At 37.7% G+C, this 22815-nt stretch overlaps 2 protein-coding genes across 5 annotated transcripts; both read left to right on the forward strand.

Annotated features, from left to right (window-relative positions):
• Positions 1 to 1637: 1637 nt before the first annotated feature.
• On the forward strand, positions 1638 to 8063 carry LOC113677845 (neo-calmodulin). Of its 4 annotated transcripts, none has more exons than XM_027194683.2 (5): positions 1638 to 1800; positions 6001 to 6034; positions 6218 to 6361; positions 6850 to 7092; positions 7376 to 8063. In XM_027194683.2, the coding sequence occupies exons 1-5, from the start codon at positions 1780 to 1782 to the stop codon at positions 7399 to 7401; spliced, it is 468 nt and encodes a 155-aa protein (XP_027050484.1). In that variant the 5' UTR covers positions 1638 to 1779; the 3' UTR covers positions 7402 to 8063. The 4 variants fall into 4 exon arrangements, with proteins under 4 accessions (XP_027050484.1, XP_027050486.1, XP_027050483.1 ...); XM_027194685.2 differs by lacking the exon at positions 1638 to 1800 and adding an exon at positions 1950 to 2044; XM_027194682.2 differs by lacking the exon at positions 1638 to 1800 and adding an exon at positions 3434 to 3874.
• A 701-nt stretch (positions 8064 to 8764) lies between these two features.
• Positions 8765 to 21439, forward strand: LOC113677847 (tetratricopeptide repeat protein 7B). Its single transcript, XM_089212634.1, has 22 exons — positions 8765 to 8986; positions 9909 to 10063; positions 10476 to 10644; positions 11277 to 11490; positions 11683 to 11761; positions 11922 to 12136; positions 12799 to 12862; positions 13332 to 13469; positions 13609 to 13692; positions 14201 to 14305; positions 15322 to 15436; positions 16160 to 16217; positions 16736 to 16808; positions 17170 to 17271; positions 17406 to 17464; positions 17635 to 17751; positions 18310 to 18419; positions 18509 to 18640; positions 18839 to 18936; positions 19470 to 19574; positions 20173 to 20264; positions 20760 to 21439. The coding sequence occupies exons 1-22, from the start codon at positions 8860 to 8862 to the stop codon at positions 20887 to 20889; spliced, it is 2541 nt and encodes an 846-aa protein (XP_089068760.1). The 5' UTR covers positions 8765 to 8859; the 3' UTR covers positions 20890 to 21439.
• Positions 21440 to 22815: the final 1376 nt, after the last annotated feature.

The raw sequence follows: 22815 nt of genomic DNA on the forward strand, positions 1-22815 counted from the left end.
AGGCATCTTGAAAGAATACCCGCAATTTGACCTCGCCAGTGACATAACGAATTCATCATGACAGATTCTAAATGTAACCTTTCCTGTGACAAAAGTTTCATGAGTGGCAGACTTCGAGTCGTAAAATATACTGTTTTGTCTGATATTCTTCAAGGCGTGAAGCATTCAAATGTAAAAAACTAGTGTAGAACTTACTGGATTATCATTTTCCATATCTAAAACCTCTTAAATAATTAGAATAAAACAAATGAAAGTATTACCCAGTGTAAAAAGAAAATTCATAATCTCAAACCGCAATATGTTACCTAACTGTGTTAGTCATCCGGAAACTCAAACCAGCTTTGCTTGCTATATTGCAATGTAAAAACTCAGGTTCTTCTCTACGAACCTGAATGGAATTACTTCTTTCTTTCAGTATTTAAAAAGTTTTTGAAAGGGAATTTTGAATTAATTATAGGTTTGAATAAAAGGATCTGAGGATTACCCAAGATAGCCCGTTAACATCACGAGGCTTGCGATCATTCATTGATGTAGAGTTTTAGCTGACCGTCACTCACCCCCCTCGGTACAAATTTCTTTCTCTCCCCAGCCTTCCGCCGCTGTAAAAAGATATTAATAATACTGAGCACTCAACCGCCAAAATTACGCCTGCTCTGCGAGCTACGCGCGTTCAGTTCTCGCTATAGTATAAAATAAACATTTTATCTCATTAATATATCAGCTTATTCGATTTTCCCAAAATTGATTTTGAACATAGGCGAGAAAGAGCTCAATTGTACACCCTCAGAATCTACTGAACTCTGCCAAAAAAAATTGTTGAAGTTATTTCAATTTATCATTTAGAGTTGCTGTGTCGTTGTTGACCGGTTTCCTGAGAGAAAAATAAGACGATTCGTTTTATCGTGATCAGTTCAGTAGTAAAGGACATCGGATTCGAATGAGATAAGATTCTAGGAAAAATATGGTCGATGAGATATTAAGAATTCTCTTAATAATGGAAAGAGAAACTTTCGAACCGAACAGCATCTATGCAAAGGTTTGTTTCTTACGACATGCATGGACCAGAACGGAAAAATCCCTGGATCGCCAAATTTCATAAAGCTTTCACTCCCGTGATTGACCAAGGATACATTTCTCCTTACGATATCAATAGAGTTTCAAGTAGAGAGATTATGAGAAATAGAAATATCATCAACTCGGGGTATTGTTTTAATCAACATTAGATAGTTAGAGCTAATACCATAACAAAACTGTATAGCTGAGAGTGTGGAGAATTGGCATTTACATCCTGAAAGTAGGAAGGTTTTGAGAGATTATGACAGCGTTGCGTGATACGAAAACGTTTCCTTCTTTTCTTTAAGGTCTTCTGCGAAAAATAAACTCTGACATTTTAATTCGTTACTTTAAAATTTTAGGAAACAAAATTGGACTTTACCGGTATGTTTTACCTTCTCAGTATGTTGGATGCCTATTTTCTGGTTACTCGACCAATGATTATTTAAATTAAGAACAGGCTGACTTTACCACGAAAAATATTAACCCATTCAGAAATTACAGAGCATACTGTGAAACTTATCAGTCGCCGGGAAGCTAGCAACATGTAAGTTATTACCATTCAATATTTCCCGATGTTTACTGAAACCGGAAGGCTGTTAGCATGCACCAGAATAATAAACCACAGATGGAATGAATCTAATTTATGTGCTAATTTTAAATATTTACTGGTGGTTCCTTGTAATATTTTGACGTTTTAAAGTGATTAGCAAAAAAGGCTGTGCAATGGCTTTTACTGTTCGTAAGGTAAGTCGATTTTGCTTAACTTTTTGCTTCAAAATTTAGCATTAATCTCAAGCTCAACATACTGATATTCATTAAATTTTCATTTGAAAAAGCTTTTTTATGCCAAAATGATTGTGTTTCTATTGTGCAAACTGTTCAAAGAAATTAATGAGATCCTGCGTTAGTCGAACAACGTCTTTACATAACTGATGTGAGATAAATGTTATCATAAATTCAATCCCTCCTCCACCGCTATCGAAATATGGTGAGTAGAGAATATGTAGGAAAACAATATTTGAAAGACGCTTCTTCCGCTAATGTAAAAAAAAACTTTTGAAGTAAATTCTTGCAAAACGTATTCTTTTTAGATTTGTCGCAAAATTATGTTGCTGGGATATCTTTCAAGAATTGAAGTGGCTTTAAGATTTTCGAGACGAAACATATGGTCGAATACGCTTTCGAAATGCTTCAAAGTAGCTGAAATTATTTTTTTTTTGGCAGTAAAAGACGATAGAAAAATACATTCATTTCTCTTGTAATGCTATGATAAGCTAGGAGTTTCCAAGATACGCCCAATTTTGATAAAAATTTGCTTCAAGTGCAGGTTAAATTAGAAACACTCCGCTTGATAAATTAAATGCTAAACAGCTTTCAACCAGCTACACGGAGTATTTATGGAACTCAAAGCTATTTTAAAACTATTACAGATGTGCATTTTAACTTTTATTCTATTAAATAATTTACCAGTGGCTCTTTACTCAGTGCATTTCATTTCGGTTATAAAACAGTTGTATAATATGACATCCACTCTTTATTTTTATGGTTTACCTTAATATTGTTTACTTGGAAAAACCAAATGTTGAAAACTTTCGTTTATTTTACAAATATTTTAGGGAGTTAATTCAAGGTAAGTTTTGATAACGTACTTCATATATCTATAGCCTGCATTTCGGACGTGTTGCGTGAATATTTAATACATGTACCTGCTCAACAAAGCATAGATTACACGCGAACGTATAAAAGACCTGAGCTGATCTTTGCGAAACCACGGCAGCTAAAAAATTTATATGGGGCGAATATTTTTTGTTAATTTACACTCCCGGCGCTTGAAATTAAAGAAAAAAAACTTCAAAAAAAAATTTTGAGTACGGTAGATTTAATTATGCATGATTCACACGCATCCTGAGTAAAAGAAAACAACTTGAAAAAGCCGACAAAACATAGCGACATGTGTTGATTTCACCAGTTTCGCATCGAATAAATTTCAAATAATCATAGGTTCTACGTCTGTAGGGAGCTAACAGAATTTTTTTTTCAATGCCTTTCATATCAAATAAAGAAATTAATCCTATTACTTCTTGCCTTTTTTCCTTGAGCACCATGCTAAAAAAAACCAATCATTTTCATTTACATTATTATTCAGACGAGTTTCAAATTAGGAAGCAGGGTAATTTTAATTTTCAGGGGCTGTAAGAGGAATTTAGGACTGATTTCGGAAAGAAGACCGCAGTTTTAACATCATATCACCAATAATACTAAGCTGTTTAACGGATATTGATCCCTCAGTCCATTCGTGCGATGCCGGATGTAAAATTCCTGGCTTTTCATTGGTCATGTGATTTGAGCTCGAATTCTGATTGGTTTATCGTTATCCGGTTCAATAGATATTCTTAAAGAAATGTCTTGCTCATAAAAATTCTACAGTTTTCATGCTCGTTTTTCTTGTCCGCAACTCGGTAGATTCTTTGTATAGAATTAACACTGAGCATATGGCTACATTTTCAATTACGAAGGAAGTTTTCAAGCTTTCTGCCGTTTCGCGCTGAGAAGGTTCTGGATTCAAGAAGATCATAAAAGTTTCCCACAGTGTAAAGGCACTGCCTCTCAGAGGTCGTGTCACTGGGACAAAATCGATGATGCTTTTTTATTCGTTCTTAGTAACAAGTTTTTAAAACTCACCACAACAACTGCCATGATGTGTCTGAACGGAGGACAGCCATACTATTAATAATTAATCGCTGGAAGATTATCGCCTCAGAAGCTTTGAACTATTTCGTGTATGACTGAGGTCAAGGAAAATATGGTCGAGAATCAGGTATTGAAAGCATTGGAAATTTTACATCGCTTTAAACATATGAGAGGTTAAGATGTTTAATTGTTCTCAATTTAAGTATGAATTTTTGCGTTACTGGGACTACAGGAAATATCTCCTGTCTCGCATAAGTTTGTGATTTATGTAAGTGCTTTATTCAAATGAAACAACGGCTGGATGGATGAAAATTTGTATAAACATTGAGCAAAAAGGTAGGAAAGGTTTTTAATGTCGTTTCATGCTTTGTGGTCTACACTTTTCGGATCCGCCGAGCTGTTGTGCAGAAGTGTATGTCAAGTTGTATAATGAGTTTGTCAGCTGATGGTCTCACATCATATGACTTTCAAACCTGTGTTATCTTTGTCACTGAAATCTTTTCATATTGGAATATGCAAACCATTCGCGTATTTACACTGTTTTAGATTCGTAAATTGCTTCGCAAGTAAGCAGCTCGGTGTTCTGATCAAAATATTACAATTTGAGGGGTTTTCAAGTTATCAATGTCTTTGACACTGGGAGGTCTACACCGACATGATGAAAAATTAATGCTCTAATTGACTAAAGCCACAGAGGCTTAACAAAACAGAGCCTATGCCATGAAGCAGCCGGAGTTTGGCAGGGAACACGAGCGACTATACAAATATCAGGGAATTAGCAAATCTTGTTAGAGAGAAACTGTGACCTTTCCCGCTTTAATGAAAAAGAAATGGTAAGTGGAATTGTGGGTATTTAGCCTTGTGTGACATCATTGAGGCAGTGTAGGAATAGAATTTGGCTGTGGCACATCTAGTTTGGACTTAGCCCATTGATTCCAGGTTGAATAAAAATTTTAGGCGTTGGTTTTTGAGGAGGGAGAAATAACATAGAATTTCGAGAAAAAATCCTCGAATCAGTGACGAGAACAAACTGTCATATCGAGTGTATGTTATGTTGAATCGTACCCCGGAAGGCAGACGTTCAGTCATTTGCAAGATGATTTCGTGATGTAGCTGAAAACGGAGATATTAGGTCATTGCAAATAATTAGTTACAAAAGAAACAAAACGCATCTCTTCGAATTATTTTCAAAATTAGCTAATCTGTTGTCATACGAACGCTTAAACGATTTAACAACCAAGAAACATGCAGGTGTTTTGGAACTTTAAATTAAATTTGTTTTTTTCAGTTTATTAAGATACCTCAACTTCGCCACGATAATAGAATGGTTTCCAAGGAGAAAACATAAGACAATAAATTCTTGATACATGTGAATTCAACCGTTATTTCAAAAATATTTACTATTTCGTTATGTAAATTTGTTCCTTTTCTCGAATTACACGACGCTGGTTGTTTGACATAAATAAATGATATTTTGAAAATAATATGTGTCATGCAATTAAAACAATTTTGAAAAAAAGCAAAGCGAATAATGATAACGAACCTATCTGTTTATCGTCAGGGATCTAAAACTTGAAGGCATCACTTTAAAGGACTGTGAATATGTGAACATCATATGTTTGAAGTGCGATTGATTAGTAGATGAAGGAGAGAGTGACCATCACAATAATAAACTCTACTTAAGCAGTAATTGAAACAAAGCCCGAAAAAAATTTCAGGGTTGTTTGAAGATGAGAGTAATTATTGCAGTAATGAACACTACTTAAGCAGTGGTGAAAAAAAAGCCCCCAAAAAAATTCAGGCTCTTCTTAAGATGAGAGTGATAATTGCAGTAGTGAACACTACCTAAGCAGTGGTGAAAACTGAGAAGCCTGAAAAAAGGTGAGGCTTGTTTAAGGATGAGAGTGATAAACCCTTTAACTCCCAAGATCATATTGTCAACTCTCCCCTCTAGCTGCTACATATTTCCTTGTAAATTAGTTAAGAGAATTCGGTGTTAGATGAGGATAACAAAAATCTACCTGATAAGTCTGAATATTCTCATTACCTGTTTGCTGGATAATGTAGGGACATTATAGGGAGAAGTTCCATGTTATTCTCTTCTGGGAGTTAAAGCGTTAAGCAGTGGTGAAAATAAAGCCATGGTAACTGTGACAAACCAACTAACATATCTGATCCATGTACTGTTACACATTTATCTTTAATGTGCGTTTTAAGCTGACCAAGTTCTTATGTTCTTTCATTTCACTTAAGGCTTCCAGTAAATTAACCGAAGAGCAAATAGAAGGTAAGCAAATTCAAATTTTTTTAAAAAATTTTACATTTTCCTCATGAGTAGGCCCTGTTAGAGTTTGCATGAGGAAACAGTTTATTTCAGAAAATTAATTAGAGCGCAGTAGGAGGTATCAAAACCCCCCACTCTTCTTCTTAAATATGAATTTGAATAACAGAAAAAATTATTTTCACCCAGACTTTAGGAAAGCGTTCCTACTCTTTGACAAAGATGGCAACGGAAGAATAACAGCAGACGAACTGAGTGAAGTAATGAGCTCTTTGGGTCAAAGTCCCACAAAGAAAGAGGTTGAAGCAATGATTCAAAAAGCTGACCAAGACGGTGAGTATGTTCAAAAAGGATCCTTAATGAGTAAATAACTTCATCAACATCTAAAATCGACGGGTTTGGAAATAGTGTGCGTACTGTTTATCGATCTCTATGAGAAAGATTGCTTAAGAAACGTTAACTTCGTAGCTGCATATTCTATTGGCAATGACTAAGACGGGGTGGGTATTAACAAATAAATGAACAAGAATTGTCCCCCCCCCTACTGAGTTCCAAACCCCTGTCCGTTCCTTCACCGCTATTGACCAAAATGCTGCTCCTTTCATCTACTCCGCTTGCATTTGTTTTTACCCCTTTTCCATGCCTAAAGTAAAACTACGAGAAAGAAAGTGTCTTTTTTAATTTAAGGAACTTCACTACGGCAAATTAATACCAGTTTGATCCCGTGAAAGACACTTTGAACGCCTTACTTACGTTCCTAGCCCGACACCTTCTTTACTCCGCTGTAAAACCTTTGATGTAGAATTTTATGTTTCTTTCAGGTGATGGTTCCATTGACTTCCTAGAGTTTCTGGAAGTAATGGCCAACAAGATGGGTGAGCACACATTTGAAGACGATCTCAGGGACGCATTTCAACTGTTCGACACAGATTGCAACGGCTATATCTCCAAACGAGAATTAACTTTCGTCCTGACGAGCCTAGGGGAACAGATCACTGATGCTGCTGTGGAAAATATGATCAAGGAAGTAGACCTGGATGGAGACGGCAGGGTAAACTACGAAGGTAATACTTTAGGGTACCGATGCATTACACCGGATAAAAAAAATGATTAGATAAGGGTGATGTCATTGTTGTCCTGACCTTACGGGAGGCCTCTGAAATTCAGTAACATAATCAAATTGAATCAAAATAGACACATACAATGCCAGAGGTACCAATAAATCTACAATTCGTCACAGCAATTTTTCAGAACTACTTGGAAATTATTCTTGCATGAAATCTCCAATGCTTCCACTGCATAACTCTCTACAACAAGGATGCTAACATGTTTTCTACATTGTTGCAGAATTCCTACGAATTATGAAGAAATGAATCAAACATCAGAGAACAATCTGCCAGCTATTGCAACCTATCTAAGAGTCAGTTTAATTTAGCCTCATTTTAGACCTTCACCTATTCTAAGTATGTAAGGGAGGTCTAATATTTAGGCCATGACGTTTTTTTTCCTTCAAGTTGTACATAAAATAGATATGTAAATAACTACTTGTCATACATGAAAGAAATCATGTAGCGCTGTAGGACATATTGACTGATGTGTCTTCTAGAAACTTCAGCATTGGAGGAATTTCTCGTGTGTGTACTATTCAAGACAGTTACGCGAACCCAAGGCTTCAAAAGAAATAGTCCACGCCTTGTTAATTGGCAGTCTGTGGTATAACCTTCAATCTATTTCCAATCATAATCCCTCTCTACGGTAAACATGAACGCAAACCGTATTGAACAACCATAGCGTTTGCAAAAGGTAACTGTGCTTATGAATAATATAATCAAATTGGTAACGAATGAACGGGTCAATCCCGTCTTTGACCTTTTTCTCTGAGCAGAGATGTGTATCACTTATAATGAGTTAATTATTTTCTTAGTTTCACTTCAAATACCTCCTAAGTCGTAGTAACTTCACTTCACCTGAAAATGTAAATAAGCCGAGCCTTCAAATTTATGTATTAAAGCTTCTTTTTTAGTGTCTCATCAAATAATGCGGAGAGTGGAGAGCCGTGATCAACCTAGTAACTTACAACTGAGTCAAGATTTGATCGCGTTTTGTTTTGTTTTGTTTCATGTTCAGTTAAAGTAACAGGGCTGAATTTTGATCACAAATAAGTGCAGAAAGTTAAACTTTAACTTGTCAGTAGTAACCAACAACGAAATGATCTTCATAGGTTAACAGTGATCAAAGGAACTGCAGAGTACGAAGCTCATGTTTCGACGGGGTTTGCAAATATTACCCCACCCTAAATAGTAGTTGTGTGCTACTAACTGAGTCACGAAGTCAGACGATGGGAATAAGGGAAATTTTAGAGAGCCGTTTGTTCCCACGGGTATTTTTCGTTATCAGCTGGTTGCGAAACGGGGCTTCCCCCCTCCCCCAACCAATATCCCTCCGTTTTTAAACCCTCTACCATAAACCGGACCAAAACGAAATAATATTATCCCAGGGATGAATGGGATTTTTTTTAGGAAAGAGGAGCAGGTGATGGTAATTGAAAGTTGTTCATAATGATCGAATACCTCGTAGAGTGAAAAATAACATTTCTTCACTTTCAATTATATTTAATCTTGGTAGTAAATAACACCATCCGATCAAAGAACTGGAACAAAATAATAAAAATAAGGTTGCCCATGGACTTTCTGTGTGATCTTACATGACAAGTCTTGAATTAAGTAGAACCCAGTCCTATGCGCCCTCTGGTTGAAAACAAACATGGCCGTCTGGTAGTTGTTCCGCGGGCATATTGTACATTACTTCAAAACACGCTTTCGTGAAATGAGATGGCTCGAAGATCCAAAACTAGTTTAGAAAATGAAATAGAGCGTTCACGGTGGGAGGAAAAATGGGAATGTATTCCAAAACTGGTCGATCAGCTATCGAGTCGGACTACAAGTGAACCAAGTATAGGTGAGTGTTTTTGTTATCGTTAAGTAAATTCCTTTATAAATATCAGCTGGATTTTACTCTAAATTTTCATCAACATGGATACGATTTGGTAAAGCTTTTGTTCAATAATTCACAAGTTTAGTGAAGGATTCTGGAAGATTGACGTTTTCAGTCGAAAAATTTTACGTGAAATTGAAAAGTATCCCTCCGTCTGCTTTTAGTGTTTACATTCATCATTAAATTATTTCGAAATCTGAGTAAGGCTACATCTATATTGACAGACTCAAAAATATGTCACAAATTTTCCGATTTCATGTGTATCGTCTTTAATTAAAACGTCAATGGGAAGATTCAAGGAAATATTTTTTATTCAGTCGTGCATTCAAATGTTGTGAGATTATGTTTGGGAAGTTTAACGGAAGTAGAATCGACTCGCATCAGCCTCTTTGGGGTCATTTAGAATTTTGAGTGATGGAGGCTTTTCCAGGGTTTACTGGTTTTTCAAAGTTTAAAGAGACTGGAGAGAGGTTAATTAAACAAAGTATATTCACTCTGGGGACAGTAGGAGTAACATTTCAGATGACACCATCCAATGAATGAGACACATTAATTTAATCTTTGATAGTCGTCAGTGGAAGAGGACTTGCAATACAGAATTTTAAAAACAATGAAACCTTAAATTTCATTATGTGGCCAAACTGGATCTCCTATATAAAGCTGTATCATTTACATGTATCTGATCTGATTTTCAATTATCCCCTCTAGCTGCTACACATTTCCTTATAAAGAAGTTGCAAGAATTTGGTGCTAGATCAAGATAACAACTTCTACCTGATCAATTTGAGTATTCTCATTCTAGTCTGGTAGATAACATGTAGTTATGATAGGGAGAAGTTACATGTTTATCACAACTGGGAGTTAAAGGGTTAATTTTCATTTACAGATACAATAAAAAAGTTCCTAATCAGTGAATCCCGGCTTGAAATATACCTCAGAGATCATCCTCTTGGAACAACAGATGCTGTTCAGGCTAAGAAAAGTTTAGGGGAAACTATCTCAATTCTTGAAAAACTGGTTTCTCAAGATAAGTTGGGAAAGGTATGTAAACAGTAAACAAATGAATCACCAGTTGCCTAGTAAAAGCACTTCATCCACAAAAACAAGGACTGTTTCCCTGAACTCAACCATTTATTTTCCCCTTTTTTTAACCATGAGGTTGTGTAAATCACGTAGCCTAAAAGTCACTAAAGCAATGGCACACAATGACATACAAATGCATACAAATGACAAAAAAATAAGAAAAACTAAACAAAATGTCAATGTTCAGTGGCAACACCAGTAACCAATCAATAAATCAAAAAATTAATAAATGAATGAAGTAATAAATAAAAAGATAAATAATGTAAACAGATACCTATCCAAATAAATTAGTGATTTGACCTCCAAGATCAGATTGTTAATTTTTTCTTTCTTAAAACCATATCATAATAATTATCTTCTGATTGAACAGGTAGAGAGGAAACAAGAAGCTTTGTTTTTGCTTTGCAAAGCTCATTTTGTGTTGGAAGACTTTCAGAGTTGTGTAGAATACTGCAAACAAGCTGGAATGGAAGACATCTACATGGACACACAACTTAAGAGGAAAACAAAACTGGTTGCTGAAGGTTTTGCTCACAAAGGTAACATTCAGCAGCTGATTTTGCAGACTGATAAATCATATCTCCATGGTATTGTTTTTCATGCACTGATAAGAACAAGTGATTCAGTTTGACACAAAATGCTACATTTCTGGCTCAAGAACTCCAAATTATTATAAAAGAACCTTGGTGCCAGGAATAATTGCTTCAGGGATTTGTTGACATTCAGTTTCACTGGTATGATTGTGTCAACCCTTTTAACTCTAATATCAGTATGCAAGTTCTCGACACTTTTCTATATACATTTCCTATGGTACAGAGCCAGTGATCATTACCTTTATTCTTGTGATCTTAATGTTTGAGTCAAGGTTGATACTGTTGGGAGAATTTAGATACTTCTCACTCTTAGGTGCAAAAGGGTTTAAAAGCAAGTTGGTCTTTTCATTTGCAATGATAGCAAAATGCTCTCCCATCTTGAAAAATATATAACTCTCATTTTACCAGATGTAAAATATAAGTTGGGAAAAGTCAATATTGGAAACATTACCAGACAATCCAAAGTTTTAGCCATGGCATGTTTAGTCAAATGATGTATTTAGGCCAATCATTTAGGAGCAAAATATTAAATGGGTTATAGAAATGTTTTTTATTGACTATGTATCTTATACTCTCAGCAATGGCTCTTGAACAGTTGCAGTCAATTGGAAAGTCAGACATCAGTGATGAGGACATTATTGCTTGTTATGAATGCGCTGGTGACATAGGGCTCTGGCTAATGACTGACCAGACATCTTCACAAAGGACTGTAACAACATCACAAATGCCAAAGTTAGGAAGAACCTTGGAGATAGCAATTCAAAGGGCCCCAGTGCTTCTTATCAAGAATGGGTGAGTAATACCCAGGCTTACTCAGATGCACTTTCTGCTGTACATGCATACTGTTGTGCATGTTAAGTTTGTCCACATTATGTTTGTAGGCTCCAAAGTCCCCTGTGATGTTATTTAATTTAGTAAAAAAAGGGGAAGCTCTGATTTTCATTTTAGAGATGGAGTTTAATTTATGTTTTTATACTGTAACAGGAAAATTATTGATGGCATCAACAGATTCAGGCACATGTTGAGAGTGGTGGAGACAAGAACTACTCTTGGCTTGAGAAAGGTAAATGCATTGTCTAATGACTTTTGATCATTGTAGCAGAGTTTTAGGGAGTTTAACAGCCAGTAGCAGCTTGTGATCAAGCCTCTTGTGATCAAGCCTCTCTTTCTCAAATGTTGTCGTTTTATTATTTTTTTCTTTACAAAACCTCAAATGTGTTCAGGGACTAGCCAAACAACTGGTGCAGGTTCTTTTACGAGGAGTTTGTGAGAGGAGCTATGAAAAACCTTTAAATTTACTGCCCAGCTCTCCACTGATAAGCTCAACATCGTCACTGAAATCTGGATCCAAGATGGACTTGAAGGCCACCTCAAGTAATGTTATCACTTGCAAGCATGCAACCTTTCCTCTAAAACCACAAATGTACAATGGAGAAAGGTATGAGATGAGCCTATTTGTGCCTTTTTTTTTAAGTCCTTCAAGTTGATCTGAGAGTTTTACTGAAATTCTCCCAATGGTGAGGTTTGATCTAAAAACCAAGTGATTTTATCACTTTCATTTAAAAGTACACCTGAAATTATGACACAGACTGTTAAGATAACCTTTGGAGAAGTGTCTAAAAATTTGCTCTAAGTTTGACAAGTTTCTCAAAACATACCTCTTGTCCAACAAGGATTAGGAATATGGCCACTCCCTGTGGACAGCATTCCAGTCCTTTCATCATTAAGAATGCCTCAGCAATACATGTATTCAAGTTTCTTTGGCAGTTTACTGGATCTGATCTATAATTCTTGGAAGAGAGAGACATTTTGTAGAGTGTGTTTTCCAGCTTGCCCAAGAACACAAAATGATGATCCTAATCAACTAAACCAGGTCCAGTTGTTCGAGCATGGATAACACTATCCACAGTATAAATCTCTCTCTGGTGGATAGCCTAGTATGTTTTGTTTACAGTTATCTGCTGGATAGTGATTTATCCACTGGGCAGCGTTATCCAGCCTTTATACAACTGGACCCAAGACATTGAAGAGGTGTCCCATACACTACCTATGAGGCTACTTTGTTCCCCATGCAATGATGTGAACTTTTTTTTCTTGCAGTTTTTTTTTCCCCAGGAATGAAACAGAAGAGAGTTTGCTCCTTTTGCTTTTGGAGGAGGCTATGGTATGGTTTGTTTAAAACTGAGTTTTTGTTTGTTTGTTTTTTCTGTTGTTTAGAATTGTTATGTTTTTCATGTAGGTTTAAAGATAAGGTAAATATTGCCTTGTGATAAATTTATTTTCCCCTAGGTTTAGGTATAATTATTTATTGTTAGTAGTAAATATACTATTTGTAGTAGTGTTGTGTAAAATACTTCTAACTTGTACTAAAGGGAAGCATGTAATAGCACTGAAGTAACAACCATGATTTTTAAACTGGATTTGTAACAGAAACTGCAGTCACATACACTTTACTTGTTTTATGAAGAAGTTGCAATTTCTTTGTTTTGTTCTTGAAATTTGATCAGAAATATTGTTATCTCTTGTTTTAGTTCTGTCCTCTGATTGATTTTCATTGTTTTGGTGGCCTCAAGCTTATTAGAATACTATTGAATTTTACTTGTTTGTTTGTTTTTTTGGTTTTGTTTTTTCAGGTCTCTAAGGATGCAGAGCTAAGTCAAGCTCCAGAGAGATCAACAGCTAGGCAACAGACAGTGATAGACTCTGAGAATGCGTACGACTTACTAACAGTGGCACTGGTCAGGAGAGCTCAGTATGGCATGTTAGCAGAGGTTAGAATGTAGCAATAAGCTTTCTAAGAGCACTTTTTCACAGATTGTTGAAATACCAAAACTTCAGCAGTAACATAGTCATAAGAGCCAATGAGAGCAAAGAAAAAGATGATACCAAATTTTTTTAAATCTGTTTCAGTGTTTTGACAGAGGGATGAAAGTTGCTTTTGAAGAGTTCCACCTGTGGTTTCAGTTTGGTTTGTCTCTGATCAGCGCAGGCAAAGTATGTGTTTCCATATCTGAAGTTCATTGTTATTAATCCTTTACACCCTAACATCAGTATGCATATTCTCCATACTGTTCTCTAAACACTTCCTAAGGTGCTGACAAGGAGAATTTGTTTAACAATCAAGAGCTTCTTTAGTTGGTGATCACTTCCTTTATTCTTGTGACCTTAATGTTTAATTCAGGGGTGATATGGTAAGGAGAAATTAGATGCTAGTCACTCTTAGGGGGTTAAAGAGTTGACAAGCAGTGGACTATTTTGACTATGTTTCGCTTTCACGGAAACTAACCAAGAAAATAGGCCTTATTGCCTGATCAATCACTACGAATTTTCAGTAGAATTAAGTCATGAAAATTTCCTACTCTGCTACTTGCAGGGAAAGTGGTTGGGGAAGTGATCCAATAGGTTTTTTCGTTGATGTTGTTGTTTCTCGTGAAACTGTTTCACAGTTGTAAACAGAGGAGCTTTTTTAACATTGTAAATTGACTTTCTCTACTGCCCTTAGTATCACAGAGCCCTGATGGTTCTCAAACAGTGTCATCAACTTCGACCAGATGACTCCTTAGTCTGCCTTTATGCTGCTAAGCTCTGTTTTAACAGCCTTCACATGGTATGAAAATTTGCTTCTTTTATTAGTGTAGAATGTAGAAATAGGGTTTGTCTTATAAATGTATGAGAACTCTGATGAAAGAATCCTTTCCATCAGCAGCCAAGCCGTAATGGCGGGGTTAAGTAACTTAAAAATACTACTCTTTGTAGAAGGAAGTCGAGAAGTACATTAACACGGAACATTTAGGAAGACCGGAATAATATTATTTTGGGGAATTTATTGAATAATTATGTAATGCGACGCATTTTTTCCTTACCCAGGATTCATTGTTCCTCTTTCCTTGCTTTAAGATATCCAGTATTTTTTTGGAAGCCATTCCTCATATAGTTAAAACATTTTTTTAATTCTTAACTTGAACAACTGCACTCAGTCAAGTGATCAGAATTGTAGTTTGTTTTCAGTCAAAAGACTCATTAAAGCTAAACGATGCCACGGTTAAATTTCAATTTTAGTCTTATCGTTATTCGTGGTTACGACGTTTAATTAAGAAAAACATTGGATGAGAATAAAAAGAAATAGTATTTGGTCGTAATAATGGAGTGTTCGGATTAGCAAGGTTGTTAAATTAGAAACTAAGTGGACCTCCACTCAGGTTTCTGAAACGTAATCACATGAAGAAAGGATAGGATTGTGCTGTCGTCAACCTTGGCTGAGTCACTGTGTTGTGTCCTGGGCCGAGGCACTTCACTATCACAGTGCTTCTCTCTATCTTGGAGTATAAATGGGTGCCAGTGAACTGCTGGAGAGACTTCGTGAAGTGCCGAGAGGTTACATGACACGGAGTAGCTTCCTATTTAGGGGACCAGCAGTACTTGTTTACGTTCTATGTTACGGAAATCGAGATAGAGAGGCTCCTGCGGTGCGGGTAACGCGGCCCGTGAGCAAACTTTACAGTTCTTGACATCATAAGTATTACAAATGGTACAGCAAAACGAAAGAGCGAAAAAATAAAGAGAGGATAAAAGTGAGGTGTTGTTATTTAAAAGATTTTTCGCTCTCTTGTTTTTATTTACAAGATTGATGAAGGGATAAAGTTTGCCAAGAAAGTCATCGCCAAGGGAGATGAGAAAGAGCTTTCGTCCAGAGGATACTTGGCACTGGGTATCGGTTACAGCCTGCTGGCCAGCGAAGGTGCATGGGATTTGTTATTAACTTTGTAACTTCCTCTTTGAATTTGCCAATCTGCGCAGAGACTAGGCCGAAAACGTTCCCAACTAGTGAAAATTTGTTTTCGGAATTTTCCTGCATGTCTTTTATCAGTTAGACAGTAAAGAGTCTGACGACTATTTTCTTAGAGGTTGTTTCAGGGACACTTCGCTTCGACACGTTAGCTAGCTAATATTCCTTTTGGGTTGTTTTCTTTTCATTACTGACGACATATTACAAGTACAAAAGGTGTTCAAGGCTTGTAGAAAGGGGTCTGTTTTTGGTGGAAAGTGTTATTTGATCGGGGATCGACCTTAAAGCACACCGTTCCCATCTGAATAAGAACAATAAAAACTTTGCGAGGGAGGGGGTGGGAAATTGGATTGTTAGCACCCCAACTCCACACCCCCCTTGCGAGTATGTTGCAAACTACCCAATAATGAGCAGACTCGACTACCGATTCTTACGAGCATAGCAGACTGAGAAACAATAAATTAAAGAGTTCAATATGATTATCAATTCTCGATTAAAGAAGCCAGCATGCAGTCTGTAATTGTTTGGATGTCGAGAGAGAAATCGAGGATGACCGAAGAAGCGCTACGTTTCATGGGGCTAGGTGTGGCTATTTCGGGCATTTATCAGCAAATGGCTGAAGCTATCTAAATGGAAGATGTTTTTAATGTCTTATATTCGTGTACCTTCCTGCAGCTTGTTTAAGAGGAGAACGTCAACAGCTTCAGAAACAAGCAATTGATGCTCTTCAGAAGTAAGTGTCATGATAGAAAATTTGATTTTCCTTCATGATTTCCTGTGCTAGCCTTTTCACAGCTCATCCTTTTTAGTTTAATTTCTATCAACAAACATTACGCTATCGACATTGCTGATCCTAGCAGTATGCAGGACGGGTGTCATAAGAACTTCGTAATGGAGTCTTTGTGGCTCAGTGGTAGAGCATCGGAGCGCGAAATCCGAAGGTCTGAGGTTCGATTTTTCATGTGGACTCAGAATTTTTTCTTTGTCCCACGCTCGTGACAAGACGAAAAACATCTTTATTCATCCTTTTAATGTTGCTAATAATAATTTTCTTTTTAATCTATGTTACGTTACCACGGCCAATTTAATCGAGACCAGTTCCTTCTCGGCCCCTTGAATGAGAGCCTGTTGAAAGCAAGAGAGACGCTAAATTTTGAGTTCGTCTGTTGAACAAACGAAGTCGTGAAATATTTGTCTCGAGTGCGGAAAAAACCTTCTCATTCTTGCATTTTCTCTCTGTCTTTTACACAGAGGGCACAACTTGGACCCTGACGACAGCGAAGTCTTGTTTCACCTCGCCCTCAATCATGCTCTCATGAGACAGGTGAGAATTATTTCGAATATAATCGACTGCTGTGTTCTTTGGAATGGTTGATTTTAACAGTAAGGGGGCAAGCACAGAAGCATGAAAAAATTTCTTCATTTCGAACTTGAGAAAATCCATTGTCGTCTGAAACTTGTTCGCAAGAATTACCGCAAAAAAAATCGTTCCTCCCACTCCATCATCGCTTTATGGTCGGTGTTTCCCCATCGATGTTCTGTTGCAATGCTATTTCCCGCACTTTAACCTGTTTTCCGTTTTGATCCCCAGTGATTTTTGTGTTACGATGTGGGATCATCAAGCGCTTCAAAGTGTGGATTGTTTCAAACAGTTCACTAAAAGTTTATTTTACTTTCATTTCCAGATGACAAAGGCCCTGAAAAACATTAAAAATGCACTTAAAATGGACATGAATCAATCCTTTTTTCTGCATCTTTTAGCTCTTATACTTTCTTCCCAGAAAAAGGTAAGTTACTCGTTTATGCTCCGCCTTCTCATCACTGATCCTTATCGATTTTATGCGTTGTCAGCGCTCACCGTTTACTTTGTATGGGTGTACTGGTCTAGTAAGGAGAATATGATTGATTTGTTTGTTCATAGTTTGTTGAAGCACTAGAGGTCTGTGATGCTGCTCTGATGGAATTCCCTGATGACTTCAGGTGTGTGTTGTACTTCAGTTCTCAATTGTTGCAGTTGATAGACGCAGGCGAACTGTCATAGAGACCTGACTAAATACCGAGGGTTTCTCGGTCTGTGATGGACCAGAGTATCATCCACGGAAAGTAACAGTGCTCTCATTTGCTTGATGTTATCTTCTGTCTGTTTTCAGTTTGCTTCTGACGAAGGTTAAACTGGAACAGGCTTGCTTAGGTGGAGAGCAAGCGCTGATCACGTGCAAACGGTTGTTGGAAACCTGGAAACGAGTGTACGAGTCTGATCTATCGGGGTGAGTGTGAAGAGCAAACTGTGGAAAGTTTCTGCTTTTTGCGCAAAAATTAACGTATTTATTGTGGGTAAAAGTGTTCGAATAAGGGGTAAGCAAAGAACCAAAACCTAAGATATGAAAGGATTGTCTCCAACTCGAAGTTTGGAGGGACCTTTGTTGATTTGATAAGCAAATATGGACAACCAAATTGAGATTAGTTATTATTTCAGGCTTGGTCATTTGTAACTGGAAATGCAATGGTTTTGAGCCGTTTAAAGAGACTGTTGTAAGGGGAACCCTAAAAAATTGCTTAGGTGGGGTTACTGTGCACGAGCTATCGACTACCATCTCGTTTAGTAGGCGGGGGATATATAGTCAATTGAAGCTCGAGGAAACATTACAAGATTAAAAAGGAAGAGGCCACTAGGTGGTTAAGGACTGCCAATCAGCCTCTGTTCGTGGAAGGAATTGTGCACGCTACACGTAAACGAGTAAAATTATTTGGGACCCAGTGCCTTACTCACAAACTGTGTAAAATTTAGAGTGGGCCCAAAGGTCTTAACTGCTTACTGCTTTCAGATCCACAGAGCTTCAAAGGGCTGGATCAGGTTTGCTAGACAAAGTTATCACAGATTCTCGAAGCTTGAAACAGATTCCACTCACAGAACTCACCAGTGAAAAAGACTCCGGTAAGTGTTCCTTCAAACATTAGAATTCCCCGCGTTACTCTGGTTATTGGAGCCTGTGCAGAACTAATTGCCATCGTGTTTCTTGTCAGATGATGGTGCCAGTTCCATCGCGGCTTCAGTGCGCCTGGAACAGGCCTTATCAGACGAGGCTGCCTCGACTTCCGTCCGACTCAGCGTTCCAGCTGTATTAGCCTTACAAGCAAAACTCTGGCTTGCTATTGGTTAGTCCTATTTATGTATCCAGTTAATAAAACCAGCACAATCCCATATCAGTTGAGAAAACTACACCATTAGTTCTTTTGACAATTTGTCAACGGTTTCCACCTTATCTAACTCATTTCTATTTAGTCACTCAGGGAAGTGGTTTATTAATTTATTTCATTTGACTATCTGGAGACATATGATGTGTTTTGTTACAGCTGATGTGTATGTTGCCATGGAAAAGGACATTGAAGCCAGCGCATGCGTTCAGGAGGCGCATTTGATATTCCCTTTTTCCCCGGATGTGCTGTTTCAGGTATGAATCTTGCTTGCGTGTTGTCAGTACGCCAAGACGCGGTTGTTAGGAACAATTTTGGCCCGACTTTCATAAAAAGAGGAAGGGGGTAGGAAATCTAACCCAGCTTTCAAAAAAGTGAGGGGAGTGGGAGGGGGAGGAATGGAGTACTTAGATAGTCCTTCTGTCCTGCCACTCTTTTATATGGCACCACGGTATTTTTTTCTCCTATATTGATTTGCCTTATCCCCCCCCCCCCTTAATTACCCAAGATCTCTCAATCCTGTCGTATTAATACGCATCACCTTCCCTTTTTTTAAATACTCTCAACTCAGAAGGGAGCTTTAGATCGAGGACGCGACCGCTTTGAGAACGCGGTGACCGATCAAAAGCCTGGAACGAGAACGGGGCAATTTTAAGAAGTGCTGTGAGCTAACGCCGGGATAGCACGCTGATGTGCGCATAGAAAATTCTGAGTCAGTCCCATATGCAGACTTCAAATGGTTTTTTTGTTGTTGTTGTCGTTCTTAATTTGTTTTTATTTTCTTACACAGCGTGGCCGCATTTTCGAGCTTAAAGAAAACCTTACGGAGGCCAAGAATTGCTTCGATAATGCGATCTCCATAAACCCAAGCCACGTGGCCAGCATTCAACACCTGGTAGGATGTACAAAATAAAACTGGTCTCATTGACGAATACAGATTGGCTTTAAAAAATTAATTGAGTATTCGCACTATTAGAGAGCAGTCGTGATTTATCGGCGGGGGGGAGGGGGGGAGATTTTGGGAGGGTCCTATGGTTTTTGAGGGATACGGAGGGGAGATCAGTCGTCGCTAACAGAGTATAAAGGGGGGGGACTATAGAAAATTGACCGCTAATTTCAGTTGAATTAGATTTTTTTCTAATATCAATTGTTTCTCCTCGTCCTCCTCCTCAAGATTGTGTTATGTGAACAGTGGCGTCAGTCGCGGCTACGTTTACACGTGAATCTGGGTATTTTAGTTAATAACTGAGTTGATAACGTAAATTGGCCTCCGTAAAGAGTTTCAAAGCTGACGTTTCAAGCGTTAGCCCTTCGTTAGCTCTACGCTCGAAAAGTCAGCTTTTAAACTCTTAACGGTGACCAATTTACGTTATCAACTCAGTTGATAATACTGAATTATCTTGTCATACTCTCTAACCGACGGAGCACCACAGTTTCTCGAGAAACTTACCCCCTTTATATGTGGAACTGTTCGATTAATTTGGTTTCCTCAGGGTGCAGTGTATCACAAACTTGGTAATCTTGTTATGGCTGAGAAAGTCCTCCGCGAAGCTATCAATATCGATCCAACAGCATTTGAAGCTTGGTGAGTGAACGCTTTCATTCAAGTTTTTGGTTTGGGCGCGGTTGTGAATCATTAAGCAACAGGGTACCATCCATTTTGTTATAACTGAATAACATACGGGTCATGTGATTTTTTTTTTTTTTTTTCATTTTTCTTGCTTACACGGATTTATAGTCTTGTTCAGTGCCAGATCCCCCTCACCAGCGACATGTTGCGTTACATTATATAACGCTTTCTCGATTGTGTTATTTCATTTCGTGCACCGTGTTGTATCGTGCCATTTCATGTTGAAAGACCTGCCAGTGTAAATAAATGGTAATGAAACCTGTAGATCTCATTGGTAATTCTCCTTACTGTCTGCCATACAATTCTCATGGTGTAAGTTCACAGAATATGGTATTGGATCAATTGATAACCCCCTTATTGATATTAATCTCTATTCTCACCACTTGTGTGTTTGATATTGTATTGATATGTGCGATGAGTCTGTCTGCTTATTGTGTCATTTCATTTCAGGCATCTTTTAGGCGTGGTTATGGAAGCTCAAGACGAACACGAGGCAGCGAGCGAGTGTCTAATGACAGCTATTGACTTAGAGGCCACACATCCTATTGTTCCATTAACAGTGATACCAAGGTCGTTTTGAGCCTACCAGAAGTTTGCTGTGATCCAACAACCGAAAAACAACAAGAATACTTAAAAAATGATTTTTAGTAGTAATATGACTGAGTACAGTCAAATTATGTCTGTAATCGTACGAGTGATTACCAAGTCAGACGAACGCGATACGGGAGTCCGATTTGTTTATTACGAGTATGAGAGCAGACAGAATTGAACAACCGGAAGTCCTGTCACCAATGAATCAACACTTTGACAAAATTTGAGAAATAAACTAGCCATCAGTGATATGTTTTCATGAAAAAAGCTACAAGGAACTAGGCAAATGCGTGGCAGTAGCGCGTGCACGTGACCTGTACTGTCCAGTTACACGGACATGACGCTGATTACACCGTGCAATTACAAGCATGACGAGTAAGTGTCCAACTGGTGCACAAATCGGAATGGTGTTAACCAGTCGCGTTCGAGAATTGTTCAGTTTAAAATTTTGATTATGATGTTAATTTCACTCCGATGTGCTCAGTCCTCAATGAAGACAAGTTTTATTTATAAAAATACAATAAAGTAAATGAATTATATTATTGTCGTTTGCGAGTAGCAGATCTTCTTGTAACGCTGGTCTGGAATGAGCCGTCCACAAATACATTTAGTAGACTGGGGAAGAGCATGCCTTTTAAGAATGCAAACAGCTTTTTGATACCGAACCAACTAAGGGTGTTACTCGCTCCTGGTACTAGAAGGACAGTGGACTGATTAAAAGAACAGAAAGAAGGAAGGAAAACTCCCATTTACGCCTACTATTGAGAAATAGTAGGCGTGAGAAATATTCATGAGAAATATTCAAAACAAGCTTAAAGAAATGTTTGTTTTGCTAAACGTGTTTGTTTTAAGTTGTAATTTCGTAGTGAACTGTTGATTTTATCAGCAACCCAAAGCCCTGATCTAGAATGCGATGAAACAGACATTCAAGCATGAGAATTAAGCATGATAATATACATTGCTTTCTCTCTTTGACCAAGTCCATTCCAAGAATCTGTCTCCGGGTTCCAAGAATCACTTTCGATTTCCGGTCGTGGAGTCGTATTGCGTACCGTGCTCTATGATTGGCGGAGAGCTGTCATTTTCTCAGAATACGTCGGTATTTTGCACAATAGGTTTCAGGGAAGATCGAGCGGCATATTTATGATTTAATTTTTCGACGATAAAAAGTGTTTTAGTTCGTATTGGTTGGAATGGATGTTTGTAACAGCAAGGAAGATTAAGGTAAGTGTTATTTAATTGCACTTCAACTCTTTGGCGAAATCTAGTTGCTTCACGACCCTACCAATTTTAGACCCAGTCCAAGATCGCAGGGCAGACAAGGTACAAGCTTCGTGAATAGAAAAAAAATAGGAATTTGCTCTATGGGAAACCATCCAGCCGTAACAGGAAAATTTTCGGTGAAGTAAACAATCGTACTACTTTTCAAATTTCTCGGCCGAGCCTTATGACTCTTTTGAGGAAGTTTACACTTCCTTCCTTGGATGCGGACAAGTCAAACTCTGTGATCCCTTTGAACGTGTCTACTTCAGCTTGGAATCGTAGATCTTTTAGCTATTTTTAAATAGTTTCTAGAACCAGTACCGGTTTTTTTTCGACTGATAGCGATAGGACCCGCAAATATCAAGGATCCTGCATCGGCAAAGTCGACGTTTATCGAAGGTATTTCACAGATTCCTTTCTCATTGCTGGTAATACGGGAAAAATTATAATCAATGGCGATTTACGATGTTAGCTCTCTTGGAAATTCGGAAACCAATTCACTGCCGTACATACTGAAAATTTCTGGAAGCAGGTGTACTCTATTTGTCAGGACTTAAAAATATTTCCATGATCAACCTAAGGATATCTTCAGTGAATGAAATACGCAGACTTAAATATGATAAACTGGTATTGTTTTACATATAAGTGAAAT

The sequence above is a fragment of the Pocillopora damicornis genome, chromosome 7, assembly GCF_964200805.1.
Source record: "Pocillopora damicornis chromosome 7, jaPocDami1.2, whole genome shotgun sequence".
Taxonomy (NCBI): Eukaryota; Metazoa; Cnidaria; class Anthozoa; order Scleractinia; family Pocilloporidae; genus Pocillopora; species Pocillopora damicornis.